Below are 23,481 nucleotides of genomic sequence, written 5' to 3'. Positions count from 1 at the left end.
TGGCACTTACTTGTAGTCCCAGCTACTCAGGAGGCTGAGGTGAGAGGATGGATCACTTGAGCCCAGGAGTTTGAGGTTGGAGTTAGCTAAGATCATGGCACTGTACTCCAGCCTGGATGACAGGGCAAGACCTCATCTCAAAAAAAAAAAAAAAAAAAGCAAGGCCTGAGAACTCTCACTTTTGTACCTCAGGGAGCCCTGAGCTGCCGCCATGTGAGAAGTCAGACTCAGCGGGAAAGACCACATGGAGAGGCCACGTGGAGAGGAAGAGGATCCAGGATTATATGGAAAGAGATGCAGTGGGGCCTGTTGCATCATTCCAGCTGAGCCCAACCTGCAGCCATCCCACCAAGGCTTCAGACACATAAATGAAGCATGTGGGATGTTCCAGCACCAGCCACTATCTGATTGCAGCTACATGATAGACCCCAAGCCTGACAGATAGAAAAACCATCCAGATGAACCCCAATCAACCCACAGAATCATAAGAAATAATAAACTGGATGTTATATTCGAGGGTAGTTTATTATTTAGTAATAGACAACTAAAAAATACAGCAAGAGAATTTAAAGTATCCTATGTAAGCTTATTTACTTTTTCCATCCTCTGCACAACAAATAATACCTTCTCCCATCAGTCCTCTTCCCTAACTCTGAACCACTTCTATACAATATGATGTTGCTAACCAAGTTTTCACATTTCTGTAGAAATTATTTAAATCAGACTGGAGGTGGAACCAAGTCCACAGATGGAACAAGGGATCCTAATAGAAACCGATGTTTCAAAGAGCTAGGTATCTAAATGCATTACTATTGCTGCTGCTGCTACACCACTTCTCTGGCTGACAGTTGTTCTTCAGAGCTAGCTTGCCAACAGAAGGTCAAAATGCCTTGCCTAAACACAAGACTTACAAATTTGGGATCTTAAGTATGATGTCATGTCTTAAAATGATAAGCTGGCAAAGAAAATAAATGGCATTTTGTAAAGATGTGTACCATTTTCATGTTTACGCTACTTAAGATGAAGGTTCTAATAAGTCATCGGCTATGTTCCTTTAAAGGGAAGTTTTATAACCGAGATGAATCACAACTGCAAAAGATCAAAGTTAAAAAACATCAATGATGCCATAGGGTACTTTTTAATCTTGTAATGAGTGATGATCATGTGCTCTTATGAAGTTAGTCCAACTGCCAACGCCAGATGTGTATATTAAGAAAAGAAGTTGTTTGTGATGTGACAGCACTGGTTCAGCTGCCAGAGACAGAAAACATAGAAGGATGAAACCTTTTGGATTTTTGAGTGAAAAGCAAGTCTTGGCAGATGCGTTGATAGGCAAGGCCTCACAGTGGGGTACTAGTGCCATAGCATCTGCTCTTGGACTTTGCTGCAAACAAATTAAATTTATCATCAGTTCTGCACAGCTTTCCCTGAGCAGCATGAATATCTGCTCAGGCATAATTTATAATACTTATTAGTGTCATTTACTAATGAGCAAAAATTAGTAAAGCCATCTGCAGGGGGAAAAAAGTAATATACTAGAGAACAGAATCTATAGATGGTATCTGTTTCCTAGAGGCATACCATAAGCAAAACTCTACAGCCAACCTCTGACACTAAAGAAAATTGATGTAATAATAGCTGACACTTAATGAACACTTACTACATGACAGTCACTGTGCTACCCATTTTACATACATTACAATATTTAACATTCTTGTAGCAACTGATGAGGAAGGTATTATCATTCTCACATAAAAGATGAGAAAACCAAGGCAAAGAGAAGTTAGGTAACTTGCCTGCCTCCATACAGTTAATAAATGATGGAGTTGGGATTTCGATCCAAGCAGTCCAACATAAAGACCCAACCAGTTAACCCAGAATTTGTCCTTGTTCAAACAGCTGAGCTACCAGAAGCAGGCTTTTCAATATATATTCAGATCTTTAGAGGAAGGAGTGAAATTCCAACAATAGGAACCGATAGTACAAAATCCTCAACTTCAAGCCACTATAAGTGATAAACAGAAGTATACTACTTTTATGACTAATAACCACTAATTAAGGAATTATAATTTGGGGGAGAGGAGGCTAAACAATTGCATATAAATTGTTCCACTCCCCCTGCCCCAACACTGCCCCCAGGAAAGCCTTTTACTAAAGCCCTTCTCTGTTAAGGATCAATAAAATAAGCCACTTTGCATAAGCAAGGGTTGACAAACTACAACTTGGCCCACCAATTATTTTTATAAGTAAAATTTTAGTGGAATACAGATCGAGTATCCTTAATCTGAAAATCCGAAATGCTCCAAAATCTGAAAGTTTTGAGCACCAATATGATGCCACAAGTAGAAAATTCCACACATAAGTACATAACACAAACTTTGTTTCTTCCACGAAATTATTTACATATTGTATAAAATTATCTTCAAACTGTGTGCATAAGGTGTATATGAAACATACATGAATTTCATGTTTAGATTTGGGTCTCATCCCCAAGATATCTCATTATATACGCAAATATTCCAAAAATTAAAAAAAAAATTGAAATCCAAAACACTTCTGGTCCCAAGCATTTTGGATAAGGGATACTCAACCTGTATAGCCATGACCATGAATGTATGTATTTGCTTATGCTGCTTTTGAGCTACAATGGCAGAGTTGAGTGGTTGTGACAAAGACCACCATACGGCCCACAGAGTTTAAAGGATTTGCTATCTGGCACTCTGTAGAAAACGTGTGCCAGTCTGTGTTCTAGAGGATCTCCCATTTAACATTATATGCACCAACTAATCAAACTCCTATTATACTCACTGTTTAAGAAAATTGGAAATATTGTGCATTTCCCACACCTGGGAGTGTCAAAATTAAAGAACCATATTGAGAAGAGTGGTATGCTACAAATATTCAATGCCCAGGATGGCCAAGAGCAGGGAGGAAAAAAATAATCCAGCACAGAATCCAGGTTGTAGGATTCAGCTGTCGCTCAAAGCAGACCCATGCTTCTCTCCAGACACTGACTTCGTCAAGTCACCCTATGATGTCAGAAAAATGACCCCGCATTTTCACCGATATTTTCAGTTAATAAGAAATGTTACTCAGGCTTATCTAGGGCAGGTGGTCTACCACTTGCAGATCTGTATCTGCTTCCACCGCCCACCCTGGGCACCACACAAAGCTTGAACTCAGGTCCCACGTATACCACCTGGCCCCTCTACTCCTAACTCTCACTGCTTTCAGAGCACTTCTCTGCCTTTACAAGGCAATTCTCTGCCTTTATAAATTAGTCTATTGACTAATTTGGACAAAAACCTCTCTGAAATAAGGTACTGCTATGCACACTTGAAACAGAAGTGACTTTTCCAAAGCTACCCTGCCTTCTCACTTATTGTCATATGGTTCAGAACAGGGAGCACCTATCCTTCCCTCTTTCCTCTCCCAGCCATCAACTTTTGAGCATCAACTCTTGTGTGTATGTACACATATACACACACAAACATACACACACACATACACACACACACACACGCACACAAACACACGCAAATGGTTTTTCCAAGAACTGAGAAAAGCAGCTGAGATCAGCAGGAAATATCTTTAAGAGATAAGTATTAGCGGTGCTACATTTTAAAAACCAACTATCCTGCTATGTGCATTACTAAAATGGACGTCCTGCCTTTTCAGGAATTCCGGGGCTAGTCTGACCAAAAGTTAGAAGACATCTTCCATCATAAGGCATCATCCCCAACTTATGGCTATCCAGAAAAGGCAGGCAAAGCCCCAAACCAGGCAAAGCTCTATTCACCTGCACTCCATAACCACTAGCCCTTAGGACTAGAGACTTGGTGCTTACACACATGTGTACAGCAATCACCTAACAGGACATTCCCAAACTGAACAGACAGGGCCAGCACTGACTCAACATTATGAACCTGGAAGAATGCCATACACATGAAAGGAGAAGAAAACAAAAACCTCAAAGACTTGCTTTTGAGGCAGGAAACCTCCCTAGCTCAGGCAAGCAGTCAGCCTTTGTGAAAAGAGACAGCAGCAAAAGGGACGGGACCCACCATATGCTCCCACTGCTAGGAAGGTATGCTGCTTGGGTAGAGGCAAAACTTTATGAGACCTTTTCTCTCATTTTAGGGGAAGAAAAGATATGCCACTCTCATGGTCTACGCAGGTTGATTGTTATAGAACAAGTACTTCTGCCAGCTATGCCTCCACCACAAACCAAATTGACCTCCCTAAATGCAGTGGTTAGGATTCCAATGTATTCACTCAGCAAAGGCAGAGTTCTATATGATGTTTCCATTGGCACACAATTGTTAATGGTTTATATATCAAATAATCTTTAATCTCTAAATATATTCAAATACCGCTATGCTGAGTTTGTTCAAAGCAGTTTTTGGTGGGGGTGGGGGAAGCAAACCTCGGTCATTTTAGATTTAGAAGGAACAAACATATTGGCCCAAATAGATTATGTGCACTACCTGAAACTGATTGCCGGTGAAACCTTCTGGATGTCCAGACAGACAAATAAACCAAGATGGATTTAAACGTGGTTTGACTCTATCTGTTAAAAGAAAACTACCTATAACAATTACTAGAGCATGACCAAACAACAGTGTTGTAACAATCAAGCAAGTTATCATTTGCAAATAAATTCTTTGTAATTAAGCAGTGTGCTCTTCATAAAGGGAATTGAGTGGGCGAGTTAAAAAGCTAAAACACATTCTTAGGCCATGGGAAACATATGCCAGTGCTTTTTGACTAAGCTCAAGATTTTTAAGTTTGCTCTTTTCTTCCTCAGCTCTCATGGGTCTATTCTGCCCCATTATGTTCAGTACATGAGCAAAATTTCTTAGCAAATAGTTAACAGTGACTGAATAATTATTCACTCATTTCCCAAAGCTACGGAGGCCTTAGTGATTGTGTGGCAAAGGTTAAAACCGTAGTTTTATTTTCTACTAACTCTGAAGTTTGACTAACTCTCCCTCACTAAAAAAAATATATGCAGATAGCAAAGTCCACAAAGACACTATGGACATGAAAGTGACACTAACTCATTTGGAATAAATTCCTCATAGGGTCTCTGGAAACTCTATTACTTTCTTCAATAAAAAGGGGAGTACTTACTTCTGGGTTCCCGAGGTCCATCTACTGTAACTTTAATTGCTCTGTGATAGGTAGCTACTTGGGGAGGATTTGTGAAGACGGTTATGGTCAAGGTGAAACTCTTGCCTGCAGATATAAAAGGGGAAAATATACAGTGAATATTAAAAAACAGTGTTGATGATTACACAGCAGCATAGATTTCCAAATTGCATTTAAGCATCTCTAAGGAGGCAATGAAACAAAGACAAGAGGCAGGACTCCTTCTTCTAAATTGGAAACCCTCCGATGACCACTTTAGGACATTTCCAAATTTGCTTAGAGTCAAGATCATCGTCCTCATTGTAGTGCTACACAGGAAGACTCCAATTCCAAAAAAGCTCCTCAGTAGCAACAGTTGTAATGAAAACAAAACCCTGGTCCACTTGAGGAAGGTTCTTTTTCTTTCAGTTTTCTCCAACATCAGGAACACATCCAAGCACAGACAATTTTAGAAGTCTTTATTTAGGGTTGGGTCATGACCTCACGAGAGAACAATAGTAAATCATTGTTGATTATGTTATTTACTTCACATAGCTTTAGCATTTCATTTGCTTAGCTGCACTACAATAAGAAGATAAAAGAGGAAAGCTCTTATGGGAATCATTTTAACAGGAGCCAGTGTCTCCTGTCCTGGCCTTAATGTGCCTGTGGTATGATGATTTCATCATTACTGGAACAAAGTTTTTCTCCTCCCTGTCCACCCCTCCCCTAACATACATCCTTGCTGTTAAATCTTGAAATAACTCCCTGACAGTGACTTACTTTTTGCTAAATGAACATGACATCTCTCAGTATAAACTCAAATTTTGCTTTTAGCAGAAGGTGTGCTTCATTGAAATATTACATCTGATGCTTCAAATTAATGAGCTAAAAGCGATGAATAAGAAGGGGAAAAGAGACAGGGAAAAGTTTGGTAGCATATTTGGATGTCTGTTTTCTCCAGAAGAAGATACCATTCTCTGTTGCACAGACTTACTAACAGTTGTAATCAGTTAGATTTGCAACGGTTAATCATGTCAGATAGTCAAAACTGCAAACTGTTACAAGACAGGAAGAGGTGGGCGTGAAACAGTGACTCAATAAAACATTCAGCAATCTCAGGCCAGAGTACTCATTTAGTCTACTCCTGTAACAGACCTTTAAAAAGCTCATTTTGTTTTGCTTTGTTTTTTGGTCAGAGATTCTTTTTCCCTTACTGAAAACTGAGAGTATTAAACCAAAACACAAATCTTTGACAATATGTACCAATGCAAAGTTTAATGCAGTCTTTTCAAAGCTTAATATGGAACAGGTTATATACAAGGCTTAATGGAGAACAGGTCTTTGGCTGTCAAGTCTAGTGAATGGGTTTTCTTTTCAACCTAGACCATGTAAGTTCCTAAAATCTGTTTAAGACGCACATCATTTGTTACTGAGTATAAATAGTTTTAAGTCTCCTTGGCTATACTTTTCCATAGCCAAGGGGAAAAAAACAGGAAAGAAAAGACAGGAATGGGGTGGGTGCAGTTTGAATAGGGAAAGGTGAATAACAATTAGAAACGTATTAAGTGCCACTTCATACACATTATCTCAATTAATCCTCCCCACTTAGATCTCTCACCCCCATTGCACAAATAAGGAGGCTGAAGCCTCAAGAGACTTAGTAATTTACCCAAGTTCATACAACTAATAAATGAAAAAATGAGGATCTGAACCTCATTTTTCAGACCCTATAATTAATGCTCTTTTTTTTTTTAAATATTCTGTCACTTGGCCACTTCCTTAAGTGGCTTGATCACTTGCCATTTAAAAAAATTAATAAATAATTTATTTCTAGATGCGTCCCAATCAGCTCTATGTGCCCAAGAAACAGTAAACATAAATGGACTAATGCAATATCTCAGGATGATGAAAGCATCTACTTTTAAAGTGTCATTGATATATTTTATCCACTATATTGGCTATTACACGGATTTAAATAATTTATAATTGGTTAGCAAAGAGAGGCTTTATTATAAACATTAAGACTAACCAGAAGAATAAACCAGCCAGGAGTCTAAACTAGTTACAGAAAACTAAAAGCCTACAGAATTAGAAACCAGAAACTTGAATAGGAAGCCACTGGGTCCAAGTTAGAACCTCAAAACAATGGAAAGATCGCAAAAAGTAACAGAGCTGAATCTCTAGATTGAAAGTTAATTTACACTAAAACATTTTAAAGTGCCATTTTGGGGTCAGATTAGTGGTCTATGGGCCCAGGATTGCCTTTCTAACAGTGGCTCCCATGGCTGTGTTTCAGAGTCAGTTTTCATCTATGGCACTCATCTTAATAAATTAAGGATATATACAGATCTCAGTTAACCTTAATGTCTTTAAATAACCTGGTAGAAAGATTGTCGGCTGGGCGCGGTGGCTCACGCCTGTAATCCCAACACTTTGGGAGGTGGAGGAGGGCAGATCACCTGAGGTCAGGAGTTCAAGACTAGCCTGGCCAACCTGGTGAAACCCTGTCTCTACTAAAAATATAAAAATTAGCTGGGCGTGGTGACGCACGCCTGTAATCCCAGCTACTCAAGAGGCTGAGGCACAAGAATCACTTGAACTCAGGAGGCGGAGGTTATAGTGAGCCGAGATGGTGCCACTGCACTCCAGCCTGGGTGGCAGAGTGAGACTCCATCTCAAAAAAGAAAAAAAGATAAAATAGATTGTCCATAAATTTATTTAAACCAGTTTTGGTAACAGTTCTACTTGAGACCTTTACAACTTACTTAGGATATTAAAAGTCATCTATGCTTCCCCTAAATTCAGGGCGACGCCTCATGTAGGAACAAAAGGCAAAAATTAAATTCACCCTTCAAGTATAAAGCACTTAAATTTTCAGAGTAGAATGAGTTCTCTATAAAAAACTGCTTTTAAAAAGAGATGGGTTTGGGGGAGGAAACAAGTAGTTAAGTATAACTATGATCTGCCAAAATCAGACCCTAAGGATCAAGATGTAATTAACAACTACAGCAAAAGTGAATGAGGCTCCTTCTGCTTCTTATTGCCCCTTCAGAAGAAATATGTATGCAATGTTGAAGAAATTTTCAGAAATTACCAACCAATTTAGTAATTGGTTCTTCATCCTATAATAATAATGCACCTCTTAAGTCAAATGTTTATGTGGGCATTCATGATTTCCTTAAATTAATTTTTTTTCAAAAATCCCCTTTTTATCACTTTCCATAAGTGATAAAATACAGCCTGTTATTTTAAAATGTAGGCTCTCAAATAGGGAGCTAGCAGTCAGTAGATAACTAATTGTGTCATCCATGGCTTCATCAGGAAAAAGAAAGCATACCAAAAAAAAATTTAAGGACCAAAATCATTTTAAACACTTCTCTTTAAAAGATTAAGGATAAAAAAAAAGGAAAAACCATGAAAAACCTTAAGCCTCTCCTAACTTAATGCAAGTTCCACTGATGCTCTACTTTTATTCTAGCACTTTCAAAAGTTGTGGTCATAAGATGACCCATAAAGTCAAAGTCAGTAGTGACATGACTCCTTTATAATCTATGATTGTTTTTCAGTTTCTGAGAGTTTATGTTTCTACCAGTGGAAAGAAAAAAAAAAGTGTAATATTTGAGGAATTTTTTTTTATGACACTACTGAAAATAGAAATATTTAAAGCCGGGAAAGAAAATACAATGGTAGCAGCATGTTGATCCAGACTTAATAGCTTAAGAGAAATGTAGAAGTGTGAAAATCAAAGAGGAAGCTGGAAGAGTCTGTTATAAAGCAGGTCAGGTACAAAGGGTACAAAGGCAGGTTAAAGGGTTTCCTGCCACTGAAAAACTGACCCATTTTTTTTTCAGAGTGTGATCTGTTATCAGTGTTCTCTGTCTTTTTTTCCTCTTCATCTCAGCTTGATATTACTGTTTCCTTTCATACAATGTTAATGCAGTGATATAAAAATATATTATTAGTGATAAATCAATTTTTCTTTCTCTCTCCACCCACTCCCCCTACCCCCCATCTAAGTCTTGAAGACAAGTCTGGACCAATTTCTCCATCCTGCCTCTGGCAGCAGACTGTAGCATTTCAGATCCTCCACCAAGTCCCGGCTGCTTCAAAGGAAAAATCCTACTTTCTTCAGTTAAGATCATAAGAAATATAGGGGGAGGGGGTCAGCTCTGTTTGGACATAATTACACTTCATCAAAAGAAGCTTTCTTCATCTTCCATGCGTGAAAAGTCTGCAAGCAGTTAAGTCTGTCTTTTTTTTTAAATATAAAAATTGCTATTTGGGAAACCAGCCAAAACTCAGAAAGCCAATATAGTAAAACAGTGCACACCCTTTGTTTCTCTTTGAAGTTTCTTAAATAAATATGTTGAGGGTTTACAAAGTACACTATCACTTTGCCATACTTTCTACTTAAATTGATCAGAAAAAAGTTATGCAGCATCTATATAATACAAAAGTAAGATAAATGAAAACACTAGTTTGAATCTGTAATGTAAAATTAAGCATGGCACCCAATCCTTTAAAAACTAAAATTCATTACTCTAGTTAAAAAAAAAAAGTATTATTACATAAGAAGAAAGATGCAATTCAGAGCATACAGGTAAATCATCATGTTCACATTTTTCTTGATTCTAACTAGAAAAAAAGGAAAACTTTAATTGCATAGTGGACCTGCATAAGTAGATGAGAAAAAGGAAGAATGAATACACACACACACATACTCCAAACCTCATCAGTCAATAGTGATATAGGATGTGTCTTTTTTTCCTCTTTTTATGAAAGTTAACTAAACCTGATGCAGAGATAACTCCCTGAGTTTTGATTCTACCGGAGGCTGTGAGCCTCATTTTATTTCAAACAACCTGTCAGTGACAGTATCTCATTAGCATGAATCATTTTTTTTAAGTTAAAAAGTACAACTTCTTGGCCCTGTTCCTAGAAAGTAAACTAACACTACTCATCGGAAACAGCCTTGCTTGAATTTCCCTTATCAAGTTTTTACAATGGTAATAATTTGACATCTGATCCAAACTAAAGAGCAATTATTAGACATGGTTTAAAAAGTGGTGCTCCTCATTTCCTATTCAAACCTGGGTTGCAATGATTCCATAAGGCTTTATTTCACCTCAGTTCTAAAGTGGTCTATTTTCTTTCTTCTTATCAAAATACTTAAAATGGAAATATTAGATTCAGTTAAGTAAATAAATAAGCATAATGCTTCTAATAGTGAGTAACTAGTAAAAGTCTTTCTGTAGAATAAGTAAATAAAAGCCAAAATATTGGCCTCCTTAAAGACTTTTTTAAAAAACATTAACCTCATTTATCAAACAGTTACAAAAACCCTAAAAGGGATAATTTTCTATTTAAGGATCTCTAATTTTTGAATATGGATTCAGATGATGGGAATCCTTACATAGTATGGAACTATTAATATTAGAGTACTAATCATTCATCTGTCTAGGCAACCTTACACAGTCACTCTAACATAAGTAATACATTATTCACTTATTCAAATGAAAAGCCTTATGTTAAAAAAAACCATGGTTTTTAATAAATTCTTACTATGAGAGTAAATTAAATCATATAGAGGTAACCTGTGATAAGTGAAGAGCATTATGCCAGCTGTCCTTGCTACAACTTAGACCAAAATTGATATTACCAGGAAATTGATCCAACATATCCATTTTTCTTTCCCCTTTACCACTCAATTTACTCAGTTATTTGACTCCTCATAATTCAGAAGTTGATCCTCCAACTGTTCTTTTCTCTACCTTATATGCTCACACCCAGTGAAATTAGGAGCTAGTTTTTCTGAAAACATTGTTTGAATTTTCAATATCATAAAATAAATGAAAAAGGCCTGAGTACTCAGAAAAACACTCAACTTCATCTGGATATATTTAAATCAAATCTTCAGTAATTCTATTCAGAAAAAGAAGGTGCTGATTTATATACAGACTAGTCTACATTTCATCAAAGGAGCCTAATGTGCTTATTCTATTATCAGTATCAAAAGTCAGAGACCTACCTCGTCCACTCCGGCCCACAAATCTTAGATCGTTGAACCTTGCTACTTGGTTTTTCATAACAGCAGAGGCATTCCGGAGCTCAGCAGAATAATTTTCATCGTTACCTGCCATGACAGTAACCACAGTCCCATCTGGTACCTCTCCGAGGGCTACCACCTACATAAAACAGGAAACACAGCAGCAATAATGGCACATCAGAAAGGCTTACAAACAGAATATATTCTCATTGCAAATGATGTGTCTTATCAGGACTTAGTGTTCTAGTCCAGTCCAGTAATGGCCGACAGGAATGAAGCATCTGTGTATGGGTTGTGATGCCACTTCAAACAGACCAATGTTTCAGGGTCCACCCATTTCAAAGGCAGGCAAAAAACTTCCTTCATTTGTTGTTGGATTCTTCACAGAAAATATGTACATTTTTATTAAATCCCCATGTTAAGCTGTCCATAGGAATTATGCCACAGAAGGAAGAGGGATGCCCCATCTGCAGATTGCATCATACAGATCAAGGCACCACCTGTCTGCAGGCTTTCTCTCAGGGAGAGCCCTGAGGTGTGGTCTTATCCCATCACAGGCTAAAAAATATCAAGTCTGGTCAACTTTATGGGAGAAGATTTTTAAGTGAAACCCTGGGGCTCCTCACTACATAGAGCCTAGATATCGTGTGTTCTGTTTTATCTCCTTACTTTGGACTAGCACTTCAGCTTTTAATAACAGTATATTTACTGAAAACCACGCTGCGGTGGGACCCAGTGTGATATCCGAAGTCATCAAGAAACTGAAGGTGAAAATAATTGATGATAAATAAGAAAAAAACAATATATACCCTTAGCCTCAGTTCTATTATGTCTTGTGTCCCATCTGCCATCCTGGAATGACATACTTGACTGCTTAATCTTCAACAGTTAATCTGAAGCAAATTAACTCAATCAAGAAAAGATCTAGATTAATCCATCTTTGGAACTAACAAACATTTTCTCTGCTCCAAGACTAGAGATAACACTTTAACCTGAGTCAGCTAACTTGCAAATGTGTGCCTTTGATTAACACAGAGCCCAGTAAGGAGATGCTGGTGCAGATCCTTCACTGTCATATATGAAACACTCCTCCTAATCCATTGCCAAGATCCTGCCCCTTGGTAACAATCCTCTCTCTCAACGAACTTCCAGGACTCTATATTCAGATTATTTCCATGTCTTCCTCATTCAGCTTCCAGATACCCTCATGGTAACTCAGCAATGACCGCAGCTAAAGTAGCCCACAACTGTCTGATAATAACACCCCTGTGTGCTTGCCTGTCTGGTGAACCTCCCACTTATCTTTTTCTCCTTCTAGTGCTACTCCCTCCTTTGTCAAGATTTCCATAAGACAAACCTAAGCATTTAATTCCATGTTCCCAATACAATTGGCATATTACAGTAGATTTCTTACAGTGTGATAATACACACTATACCTATATTTTAGGGCTGAATTTCCCCCATCCATGAACCCTACTGCAACACGCCTTCACTATGTCCTCTCCTCCAGCCAGGAAAACAATCAAACAAAAAACTTGTCAATATTTTTGTCACCCTTACTTTTCTCTTAGGCTGTTTCTCAGTTCCATTCCTTCCATTTAGTACTGTGTTATTCAGTTCAAAATCAATAAAGCCTTCCTTAAATTACAGGCCCCACTTTCCCCAGCCTCCCACTGTACTCAAGTGATCCTCATTTCAACGTACATATATTAATATTAATGGTCTATGACTACTTTAAATATACCAGGCCAAAGCTGATGGACTCACTCCTAGGAGTCCAGATTATATGAGTTAGGAAACTACACGAGAGAAGGGCCTTCATCTCATCTGTCTTGTTCACCACTTATCAACCCTGCTCCCAAAAGTGTCCAGCACATGGTAAGTGTTTGATTAATTTTTTTTTTTTTTTTTTGAGATGGAGTCTTACTCTATCACCCAGGCTACAGTGCAGTGGCACGATCTCGGCTCACTGCAACCTCCACCTCCCAGGTTCAAGTGATTCTCCTGCCTCAGCCTCCCGAGTAGCTGGGATTACAGGTGTGCACCACTACACCTGGCTAATTTTTGTATTTTTAGTAGAGAAGGGGTTTCACCATGTTGGCCAGGCTGGTCTTGAACCCCTGACCTCAGGTGATCCGCCCGCCTCAGCCTCCCAAAATGCTGGGATTACAGGCGTGAGCCACCGAGCCCAGCGAGGTAAACATTTTTGAAATAAATGAAAGAGCTCCATAAAGAGCCCCACTTCGCAGAGACAGAAGTCTGTGGGGCTACCCACTAAAACTCTGAGGGGGCCAGTTAATGTTGAGTCAGCACCCCTTGCTAACAGCAATGTGCCCTTGCCCCCAGCTCGTTTTCTGACATTGTTTTCATCCCAGAGGAGACGGAACCATGCTGCCTCCCTTTCCCTGGAGTATATAGTTATTCTCAATATGAGAAGTCTCCTGGGTCAAAAGTAAAATCCCTTGAAAATAAGACTTCCTCTCTGTACACGTCATCTCATATCTCAAGCGGCTACTGAATACAGGTAATGCTGTACTCCTGATGGAGGCAATGTGCTTTTCAATTTTTCAAATTCACCATGCCAAAAATGTGAACATTTGAAAATACTGCAATAATTGACTACATTTGCCAGGATTCATCTGAATGTTTGACATTTTGTACACTCAGCATATTGTATTTTAACACCTGCTGCGTGGCTTTCTATGTCAAAGTAAATATGGACCCAGTAAGCATATTAATAAAGGCAGGAGAAAAGTTATACTGTTTAGAAGAGAATGAATATACCAAAATCAAGAGGCTCCACTTTTTCCCCACTTCTGCTACATATCTGCTATGACCTCACACAAAATAACTTCATCTCCAGGAACCACAGTTTTCCAATATGAATTGGAAAGTCTGCAAAATGTAGAAGATACTATATAAGTATAGAGTGTAATTATAATGATGTGCTTTTTGTAAGATGAGGAGGGTAACACAGTGTTCTGTTCCAAATCTGCTGTCTGTTAAACATAGGCTTTTACTTATAAGCATTCTTAAAGGGTTCAACTGAGTACGTACTTCCTCACTTCATGTTCTGAGATGTTCTTTGATGTTGTTGAGAGATACAGGATGACTGCTGGTGGATTTCACTCAAGTCTGGCTACATTTCCGAAAAAAAAAAAAAAAGCAATCTGCCCCAATATAAAGGTTTTCAAGAGCTCTGGGACATTATTATTTTACTGCATATTTTTAACATAATGGATTTTTTTTTAGTTAGAAGAAATGGAAAATTGATTCAATATGGGAAAATATGAAAGAAAAGATCCCTAAGAGTGAAATACATACATCCATTTTACTGTGCTTAAGCAGTATAATAATGACCATATTCAATATTAGTGTGTTTTACGTATCACATTTTACAAAACAAATAAATAATCACAAGTTGTGTGAGCCTTCTATGAGGCTGAGAGCAAGACCTGAAAAAAAATGCTAATGCAATGTAGCGACAATCTTTCCTGTTAAAGCTGAACTCAAGTTTAATGGCTAAATATATTGGGTTTTTTTCTGCTATTCACTCTACCAAATCAGATTGCCCGATGTTTTTCTGAGGGGGAGAAAAGGTTGGGAGTTGGGGGAAGTACTGTATTTGACTTTATATCAATCAGAAGTATAATTATATGTTTGAGAGGTTTTTTCTTTAAGTAGATCTCTGAAGCTAAAAAGTTTCCCTTGGAGATTCTCAACTGTGTTTATCTAAAAGAAAACCAAAAGAATCAAGAAATTTTTACACATTTCATCTGTACCAAAACCAAGCAATGGAAAAACATTTGAAGGGGTAAAGCGCAGTCAAAACTCACTCTTTAACTAGTTAGGAATAAGCACAAATTAAAATTTGCTTCCATCCTACCCAATACAAAAGTACTGCTCTGCAAAGAATAATTTGTGATGATCTTAACAATTACATTTCTAGGTGTTTTTAAAATATAAAATCTACAAATTCAAGAAACTCCATGAGAAAAGGAGAAGTAATTTTCTGTCCTGACATTTCAGAATAGAGAAAGACGTTCCTTTATTTAGCGCACCTCACCATAACTAGCACTTAAATCACATGATATGTGGCTTGCACAAAATAAAGTAGAAGGATATTTAACTGTAGTAATGCTATTGAAATTTTGTATGAGACTCCTTATGACTAAATCTGTGAATCACTAAAAGAAGAGGAATGGAGAATTAACTCAAACCCTTAAAACAGTTTCTCATCTTTTTATATGGAAATTAAAATTGCCTATGACATTTCCATGGACAGAAGTTTAGTCTTAACTCATCAATTACTCTTATAGGCCAAAATAATTCAGGATATTGTACTTGCGGTATAATTGAAATATAATTATTTTTCAAGATAAAATCTGATCAAATCTTTCTTTGCAATAAAAAGAGAAGTGAGTCTAATTGCAAAAAGCAAAAATGTTATTCCTATCACAATTACTTAAAGATAATTTCAAATACAGTATCAAAACATTTCAACAAATACTACAGTTAATATTTTGAATTTATCCTAGAACTTAGAAAAAGCCCATTGAATTTTAGAGAAAAAACACAATATATCATTTCATAATTTTAAAAATATATATGTCAAAGATAAATTTTGATAAAAATTATTTCAATTTAAAGCAGCAATTTGTGGGCCATGTATCATGGTGGTTTAGATCATCTAACAATAGATATTCTGGAATTTTGAAAGGATACAAACAATAATGCCAAAGAGGAAAAAATAATGAAAGATATCTACCATACCTATTTTCAAATATTTAATAGAAGTTTTCTAAAAAATTTTATAAGTATTTATTTTCCACCTGAAATTCTTTGTTCCAACTTCCTTACTTAGAAGTTTTATATATTCAGTCCCAAAATATTTAACTTTAAATAAGTTTTCTTGAATTCAAAGGCATAACACAAAAATGTGTCTGTCTTCACACAACTTGAAATCTATTGATTTACATAATTTTGCATAATAATTTATATTACGGTTAATAAGGATTTAACAGGCTTAACAACCTATTTTCCCTAGTTTAGATACAATGAGATTCAAAAAATATAAACATAAAATCTGATCATTAACTATGTAAGAAAAATACTACTCACTGGTATCAAGTATTTACTAGTTCTATATTTGTTTTCGAAGAGAGAAAAATGGCTAGTGATGCCAAAAATTTATTTTCAAACAGAAATTGCTCCGTCATTTTGAAACCCCTCCTTTTGACAAGCACTGAAAGGTATTATTACATATACAGAATTAACTATGAGTGCTAGATTATATATCTAAAAATGTGTTTTCTTTCTTTAACACTGCCAGAAAAACATATGATACTGATAAATATATATAGTCCAGTGTTCTCTAACTTAAAACAGCAGAATAGGCTTGAACTACTTTTAGTTTTAAAATATACATCTGGACTTAAAATTTCTGCATAGTGTTTCAGCTTGAAGCTATTTAAGGCAACTAAGTTACGAACCCTGAACACCAGGCTTCACAGTGGAAATGCTGACAGACCCCTAACTAAAAGGGTGCTACTGGATGCATGGTTGACACGCTCTCTCCACCGTTACCTGACCATCAGCTAATAAGCTGAATTTGCAAATTACTTCTTTGTCACTAGAATTATCTAGGATAGAAAGGGTCTGGGATCCTCTAATAGTATGCCCTAACTATTTTAAGGTTTCAGTGAGATACACCTGAAAATGTTAAAAATATTTATTTCCGTTTCCTTGACACCTGGGGGGACCGAACATTTCAAAACTGCAGAACTTTGTTAAAAATACAATGTTAATAAACAACTTTATATAAAGTATACCAGTTGTTTTTGCATTTTTACATGTAAAAATAAATAAATTTTATATCATCTCGAAACAAGAGTAGATGAACAACGCTAATACATTCTTAATGAAATAGATTGACAATATCGTGTTTAAACACGAGTTTAAACTGACATTTCAAAACAGTCTATTGAATTCATTTCTGATTCTCTGCGGTGTCAAGCTCAGTGTGACAGATACAAAATACGGGCTCAATAAATATTGTATTGATTTGAATATCAGACTTCACAACAAATAAGTTGTGTGTGTGTGTGTATGTGTGTGTTTAAATCCATTTACCTATCTGCTATTGACCTGACAACCACTATAATCTATTTTTTACATAGCTCTAAATATCATGGCCAAATTGCTGTCACCACTTTTAAAAGGGAGACTTCTTCATATTATTTCTTCATTGCAGATGTATTTGATTATATTGTAAGAGTATAGAAAGTCTAGTGCTCTCAGGCTTTTATTCCAAAAGTAGGGTAAAGAGAGGTTGTCACAATCTGGATGTTCCAAACATCCATACATTTTTTCTCAACAGAGTATTTTCTATACTGAGTAGATCTTAGCTATCACCCACTTTTTGAATTGTTTAACACAGGTATGTTGATAGAAAGACATTGACAGTCAGGTTTTAGGTTAACTCAATTCATTATTCAATTGATATGAATTAAAATAGTCAATTTAATATGGTCTTGTTACCTACGGTCTGTTTACTGCTTAAGATACAAAAATGTACTCTGTGTAATTAACAAGTTGATTAATAACAAAGAGCAAAATTTATTTTCAAAATAATTTTTAAAGGGTGGTAGTGAAAAATCTTAGATGACAGCCAAAATATCTGAGACTAGCTCAAGCTAAAGTGCAAAAAACAACCTTTCCATCCAAAATGCTCATGTTCAAATCAATTCAGCAGCATAAATGCAAGAGAACAGTTCAAGATAGACCTTAAATATGTTTAGCAGAATGGTATATGGAACACTTTAAAAATGTAAGCATCTGTTCTTATATTTTCACATATTCTGATTTGTGGCATTGTGCAGACAAGGTATCTACTTATTTGTATTTTTTGCTGTTTTCATCCAGGTTTGGGGTTTTTGGGGGCTTTTGGTTTGGGGGATTGGAGGGCGTTGGTGGAAACAAATTTCCATTCTCATATAAGACTAATTTGAAAATTCTGGGCCCTTGGCCGATGGACATTGTAAAAGATATATATTGTATGGAAATTTAAATTTATACAATTCACATGTATTCTGAGCTTTTCCTATTTCAAGGAAGCAAACATTAACCTACAAAATGGGTGGTTTATAAAAGGAGAAATGTGACGGTTAAAAAAAAAAATTTCTTGAGCCAACTGCAAAATGAAACTTGCCCCAGAATGCAACATCCCCTTTCCATAACAATTCATTCTGATTTCTGTTCTGATATAAGACCTAGCGAGATAACCAGGTCTAATTGACCTGGACTCCTCTTTCTTTCCATCCCACCCACACACGGAATCTGAATTGGTGCGTGGGGTGGGGGTGATCAACAACTGGGAACTGTCAGTGGCCCGTGGGAGTTTGGCCCCAGGGTCCCCAGCGGAGAAACTGGCATGATTCCTCCCCCAACTTTTTTTTTTAACCTCCCCCAAGGCCTTGCTTGCCCTGCTCTCCACAGACCTCAGAACCCAGGGGACCCAGGCCCACCTACTCAAGTTCAGAGGTTAGCAAGGGCCCAAAGCACCTTTCTGAGAGTCTCATCTCCACGTCTGGCTTACCACCCCTGCATCCCTGGCGTCTTGCGAGTGTGGACAGTCCTGCGAGTGTGGACAGCCCGGGAACCCGTTTCCCCATCAACCCAGTGTGCGCTGGGCCCTGGGGGCTCCGCGTCTCCCCCCTGTAGAGGGCTACCCCGGGAAATCTGGATCGGGTTATGGAGAGCCATCGGGCTACTGTGAGAGGCTCCAGATCCTAAACCCTCAACCTGTGGAGCACCTGCCTGCGACTCCCGCGGCTGCCACCCGCCCTCAAACTAACGGGCCGGGCAGGCACAAGAGTCCGCGGGGCGCGCAGAGGCCGCTCTCAAGCCTTCGAGCTCACTCCGTGCTCAGGCCACCAGCAGGAGCCTCTCACCACCTTTCAGAAGCAGGAGGGATCTTTTTTAGATTTAAGTCCTTTAAAAATAATAATAAAGCAAAAATACAAAATTTCACCTCCATTTTCAAGTTGGGCGAACTAAAGTTGTTCCACAGGTTTCCCTCATTCCCTCCCTGGCGGGGCGAGGCGCAGAGCTCGGTCCCGGCTGGAAGAAGCGGCCCGAGCTCCCGCCCCCTCCCCTGGCCCGCGCCTCCCAGCACTCGAGGGTTCAGCGCCCAGGCCCCCTGAACGCCCCCGCTTCGGGGCTCGCGGACGCCCCAGCGGCCCCGCCTTCCTCCCGGTAACGGGATCTGGCGCGGGTCAGCGAACAGAGCAAACGCCCCCGTCCTGACACCCCCTCCTCTGGAGACCCTAGGTTTGTCCAGGACCCTCCCGGGCACTGGTAGCGCAGCCCGCGCGCCTCAGTCAGCACCCCACGCCCAGCCCCGGGCACTAATGCCCGGCACCGGCACCCCACGAATCCCGGCACGGGAGCCCGGGAGGGACCAGGACCGCTGAACTCTGCGGGTCGGGGAAGGGGACGCCGAGACCTGAGGAGGGGCGTTTGGCTGTGAGGGAAGCGGGTGAGAGCGCGCGGAGCCCCAAAGAGAGGCTGCGCGGGCAGCCCGCAATGCGGCCAGGCCGGGATGTCCCGGAAGGACGCGGGAGCCCCAGGGGACAATGTCGGGGATCCTCGCCCCCGGGAAAGGGGCGGGGTGGAGCAAGTCCGCTCGCAGTGCAAGAGTGGGTACTTTGGGGATCCTGGGGGAAAGGGAGACGGCGCGAAGGAGTGAGTGAGAATCAAGGCCGGGCAGGAGGCATGAGGAGTGCTGAACGGGTCAGGGGGACTAGGGCTGAAGTCGGGGTGGCAGCGGGCACAGGTGGGAGAGGGAGGGATTTGCGCGGAGGGACTGAGCCCCGAGCCCGCCAGGGCATCCGGAGGGAGAGGCCCGGCCGGGGGTTTCTGGGGTTAGAGCCGCCAAGGCAGGAGGTCTTGGAGGAGGTCCGGGGCCCAGCCCCGCGGGCAGGAAGACACCGGCGGGCAGGTTCCGCGGCTCCCGGCCGGGGGCGGGGGGCGGTGTGGCCTCTTACCTTGAAGGCCACGGGCAGGGTCTTGTTGCAGCGCCAGTGCGAGGGCAGCACCGAGCACAGGAAGTTGGGGCTGTCGGTGCGGACGAGTTCGGCCGGGTGGTCGGCGATGATCTCCACCATGGTGCGGTTGTCGTGGGGCGGCCGCAACCGGGGCACTGCAGCTGCCGCCGCCGCAGCCGCCGCCGCCGCCGCAGCCGCCGCCGCCGCCTCCTGCTGCTGCTGCTGCTGTTGCTGCTGCTGCTGCTGCTGTTGCTGCTGCTGCTGTTGCTGCTGCTGTTGCGCAGCCACCACCGGGCTCACGTCGCTCATTTTGCCGGGCTGCAGGCTGCTGGAGGGGGGGCTGAAGCGCCGGCTGGTGCTCGGATCTACGGGAATACGCATCACAACAGCCACAAGTTAGCGAAGTGGCCGGGGGAGGGGGAGGAGGGTGGAAATGAGGGGCAAGGAGGAAATTGGGGGGGTGAAGGCGAGACGGGGGGAAAGAGGATGGAGGTGATGGGGCTGAGGAGGTGAGAAATCAAGTTTGATGAGGCCGACTGCCGGGCGGAGTCTGATGGGCCAACAGAGTCTGGCGATGCGGCGCAGTCGGGCTGGCGGGTAGGGAGACCCGGGAGGCGCAGATCTTTGCCGGAGCCTTTGGAACACCCGGGGTGGCAGCTGCGAACGGGCGCGGGGGTGTGTTTGGCCTGGGGAGGCGGGGGACTTGAGTTTGCAGCTTGGAATGGGGTCCCTTGGGGCACCGCGTCCTGGGTGCGCTGGCGCCCCCTCCCAGTTCGAGTCCGGTGGTGAAGCGGTGTGGGTTCAGCAGTCCAGCCCCGGGGCCGGCATTGCCGCGCGCTGCCCGCCACCGCCGCGCCGCGCCGCGCCGCGCCGCGCGCTGCTACCCAGCTGCAGGCGGCCGCGCCTCCGCCCTCCCGCGCCGCCGCCTCCGCGGCGGCCGCCGCTCCCCCCGCGCCGGCTGCACGCTCAGATTCCTCCCGCGGCGGCTGCCAGCCCGGCTCCCCGGCTAGGCTCCTTCCTTTCCCTTCTTTTCTTCTCGCCCTCTCACAGCCACCTCTTTGCATCCACTCCCTCCTGCAATTTGCAAAGCTCCCCTGTCTCTCGCGCTTCAAGGTGCCAAGAGGTAAGTCGTGGGCAGCGGATCTCGGGGCAACGAATCTCGAGCCTGCGAATCGCAGCCGCTGCCGCCGCCAGCCGGCCGCGAGAAGGAGCCCCCCGCGCGCCGTGTGCAGTTTCCGAAGCCTAGAGGCGGCCCCAGACTAAGGGCAATCTCGCCAGGTCGCGTCCTCTTGCTCTCCCCACCCCTAGGACAAGGAACCCCCTCTTTGTAGGAAGAGATTGAAGCCAAGACACCAGAGAGCCCCCGGCTGATCTGACTGTCGCTATTTTTCGTTGTAACTTCAGGAGAGGAGGAAGGAAAATTCTTGAGCGTCTGTGCTGACTTCTCAGCACTCTTCACCCTCCCACCTCCACCCCCACCTCTGTCTGAGCGACTCCCAAGGGAAAAAGATTTTGCAGGGTTTGGGTGTTTTTTGTTTTAAGTGACACAAAAAAAATGAGGGGGGGGTGGAGGGAGATCTAGTCAAAATAGTTTTTAGGAACTCAAGTGCATAGCTGGACATTTCTTTTTTCTTATATATTCAATCTTGTCATTCCTAGAGAACAAGAATGAGGTGTTTGTTTGTTTGTTTGTTTGTTTTTGTTTTAAGGACTGAAAAACTGTCAGCTTTGTGATTAAAATAAGTTGCAAAACCCTTGCTGGGGAAAAGCACCAGCCGTTTTCCATGAATTTAAATATTTTATTAAGTCTATTCTACATCTAAGACTAAGTTTCGTGTCTGTCTTCCCCAGCGCTCACGGGGAAAAATTAAAAATACGAACTAAAAAATTCAAAATGCTTCCGTGGCTGTTTATTTATGTATTTATTTCCTAGTGTGGGTTTAAAAAGCGACTTTGGATCCCCCAAAAAGTTGTGGTCGAGAGGATGAAGGAGCGCGGAAAAAAAGCGGCACTTTTTACCTAAAATGTGGTTTTTGGAGGCTGGGATTTCTAATGATTAGGTTTTTGTGGTTTATATAGACACGACTCTGGCTAAGTCGATCATTACGCTGATGAGAGTCAGAGCACGTGGGTGTCTACGACCAGCCTCAAACTCTGAGCCTTCAAAACAAATAAAACAATGTGCTGCGCCCGCAGAAGCCGGGAAATCCGCTTGAGGCTATTACACCCCAAGAAGGGGGCACAGGGCCGTTTTACCCTCGGCGTTGTGTACTACTACGTTTCTTGCTTATTACCAAACTCTTTAAAGCCTTCCAAAGCTTGAAAACGTGTTTGCGAAAAAAATCATCAGTTGCCAAAGTTTCAAAGATTCCTAGTGGAGTAGCTGACACAGTAACAAGTGATTTTATAAAATAAATGAAGAATTAGAATGCCTCCCCCTCGAAGCATTAAGGAAGAAAGATGGTTGGGTCATCTCTCACGCCCTCCCATCTTATTTAAAGCAATTCACATACCCATTACTGGGTGTTTTTATTGCTCAGTGCAAACGCCTCCCTCACCCTCGTAGCGACCTGCCACGACCCTCCCTGTCTGGTTTTAGAGCTTTGCTCCCACTCGCTGAGCCCACGCCCGGGTCTGCGCCCTAGAAGGGGCCTGGAAGGGCTCTGAGAGCATGAGGGGCACGGAAGATGGGGGCCTGGTGCCAGTCGCGGACTCTGGAGCCCTTTCGAGTACAAGATGAGCTTGGGGGGCTGTGGTTGCGTGACTCGGGATCGCCCCGCTGAAGAGATGCGCAGGGGACTGAGGGTCTGCCAGACCGCGTGAGCAGAGGTGGGGGTGCGGGGTAGCCAGGTGTGCGCTCTCGAGGGGTAAGGATGGAGTTCAGGGAATACTACTCTGTCCTTCCTAATTGGGGCTTTATTTTTACCTGCCCTTCCTCCATGCACTGCTCCACGCCTCCCTCGTCGGTCTTTCCCTTTCCCACGTTTCTCTCCACGTTCCTGCCTCTTCCCCAAATCCCTCCACAGACACTAGCCCCGAGCCGCGCCCCTCCCGCCCCACAGCCGCCGCCTGCCACTGCCACCCTCGGTGACTCCGAGAAGCGATTCTGCGCCACCGGCTATGACACCTGGTCCCCAACCTACTCTTTGCGCCCGGCCTACTGGCCTCCCAGCCCGGGCGCCGCCAGGGTGCGAGAACCCATTTAGCCAGACCGGACCAACTGGAAGCGCAGCCAGGAGCTGAGCTGGCTCCTGC

The 23,481-nt window shown here is 41.8% G+C and overlaps 2 protein-coding genes across 10 annotated transcripts in view; one reads left to right on the top strand and one right to left on the bottom strand.

Moving 5' to 3' along the window:
* Window positions 1–23,481, bottom strand: part of RUNX2 (RUNX family transcription factor 2) — a 227,237-nt gene that overhangs the window by 108,097 nt on the left and 95,659 nt on the right. For 3 of the 6 annotated variants that reach the window (XM_034962200.4, XM_034962201.4, XM_063605295.1), the window contains exons 3-5: window positions 20,227–20,591; window positions 11,162–11,318; window positions 5,134–5,238 (exon numbers count right to left, since the gene is read on the bottom strand). In XM_034962200.4, coding sequence (XP_034818091.2) covers window positions 5,134–5,238; window positions 11,162–11,318; window positions 20,227–20,591 — 627 coding nt within the window. Of the gene's footprint in view, window positions 1–5,133; window positions 5,239–11,161; window positions 11,319–20,226; window positions 21,108–23,481 lie in introns of those variants that run through there. The other 3 variants (XM_034962202.3, XM_063605296.1, XM_063605297.1) reach the window with 3 other exon arrangements.
* The window catches only part of SUPT3H (SPT3 homolog, SAGA and STAGA complex component), a 597,091-nt gene continuing 594,557 nt past the window's right edge, over window positions 20,948–23,481 (top strand). For 3 of the 4 annotated variants that reach the window (XR_010112435.1, XR_010112436.1, XM_063605298.1), the window contains exon 1: window positions 21,043–21,349. Coding sequence is in view for 1 of the 4 variants with exons in the window: in XM_063605299.1 (XP_063461369.1) it covers window positions 20,948–21,349 (402 nt within the window). In the remaining 3 variants the exon portion in view is untranslated. Of the gene's footprint in view, window positions 21,350–23,481 lie in introns of all 4 variants that reach the window. The other variant, XM_063605299.1, reaches the window with a different exon arrangement.

The sequence above is a fragment of the Pan paniscus genome, chromosome 5 (assembly GCF_029289425.2).
Source record: "Pan paniscus chromosome 5, NHGRI_mPanPan1-v2.0_pri, whole genome shotgun sequence".
Taxonomy (NCBI): Eukaryota; Metazoa; Chordata; class Mammalia; order Primates; family Hominidae; genus Pan; species Pan paniscus.
The sequence above is the reverse complement of the archived record's forward strand: the minus strand, read 5'-3'. Positions and strand labels throughout refer to the sequence as shown.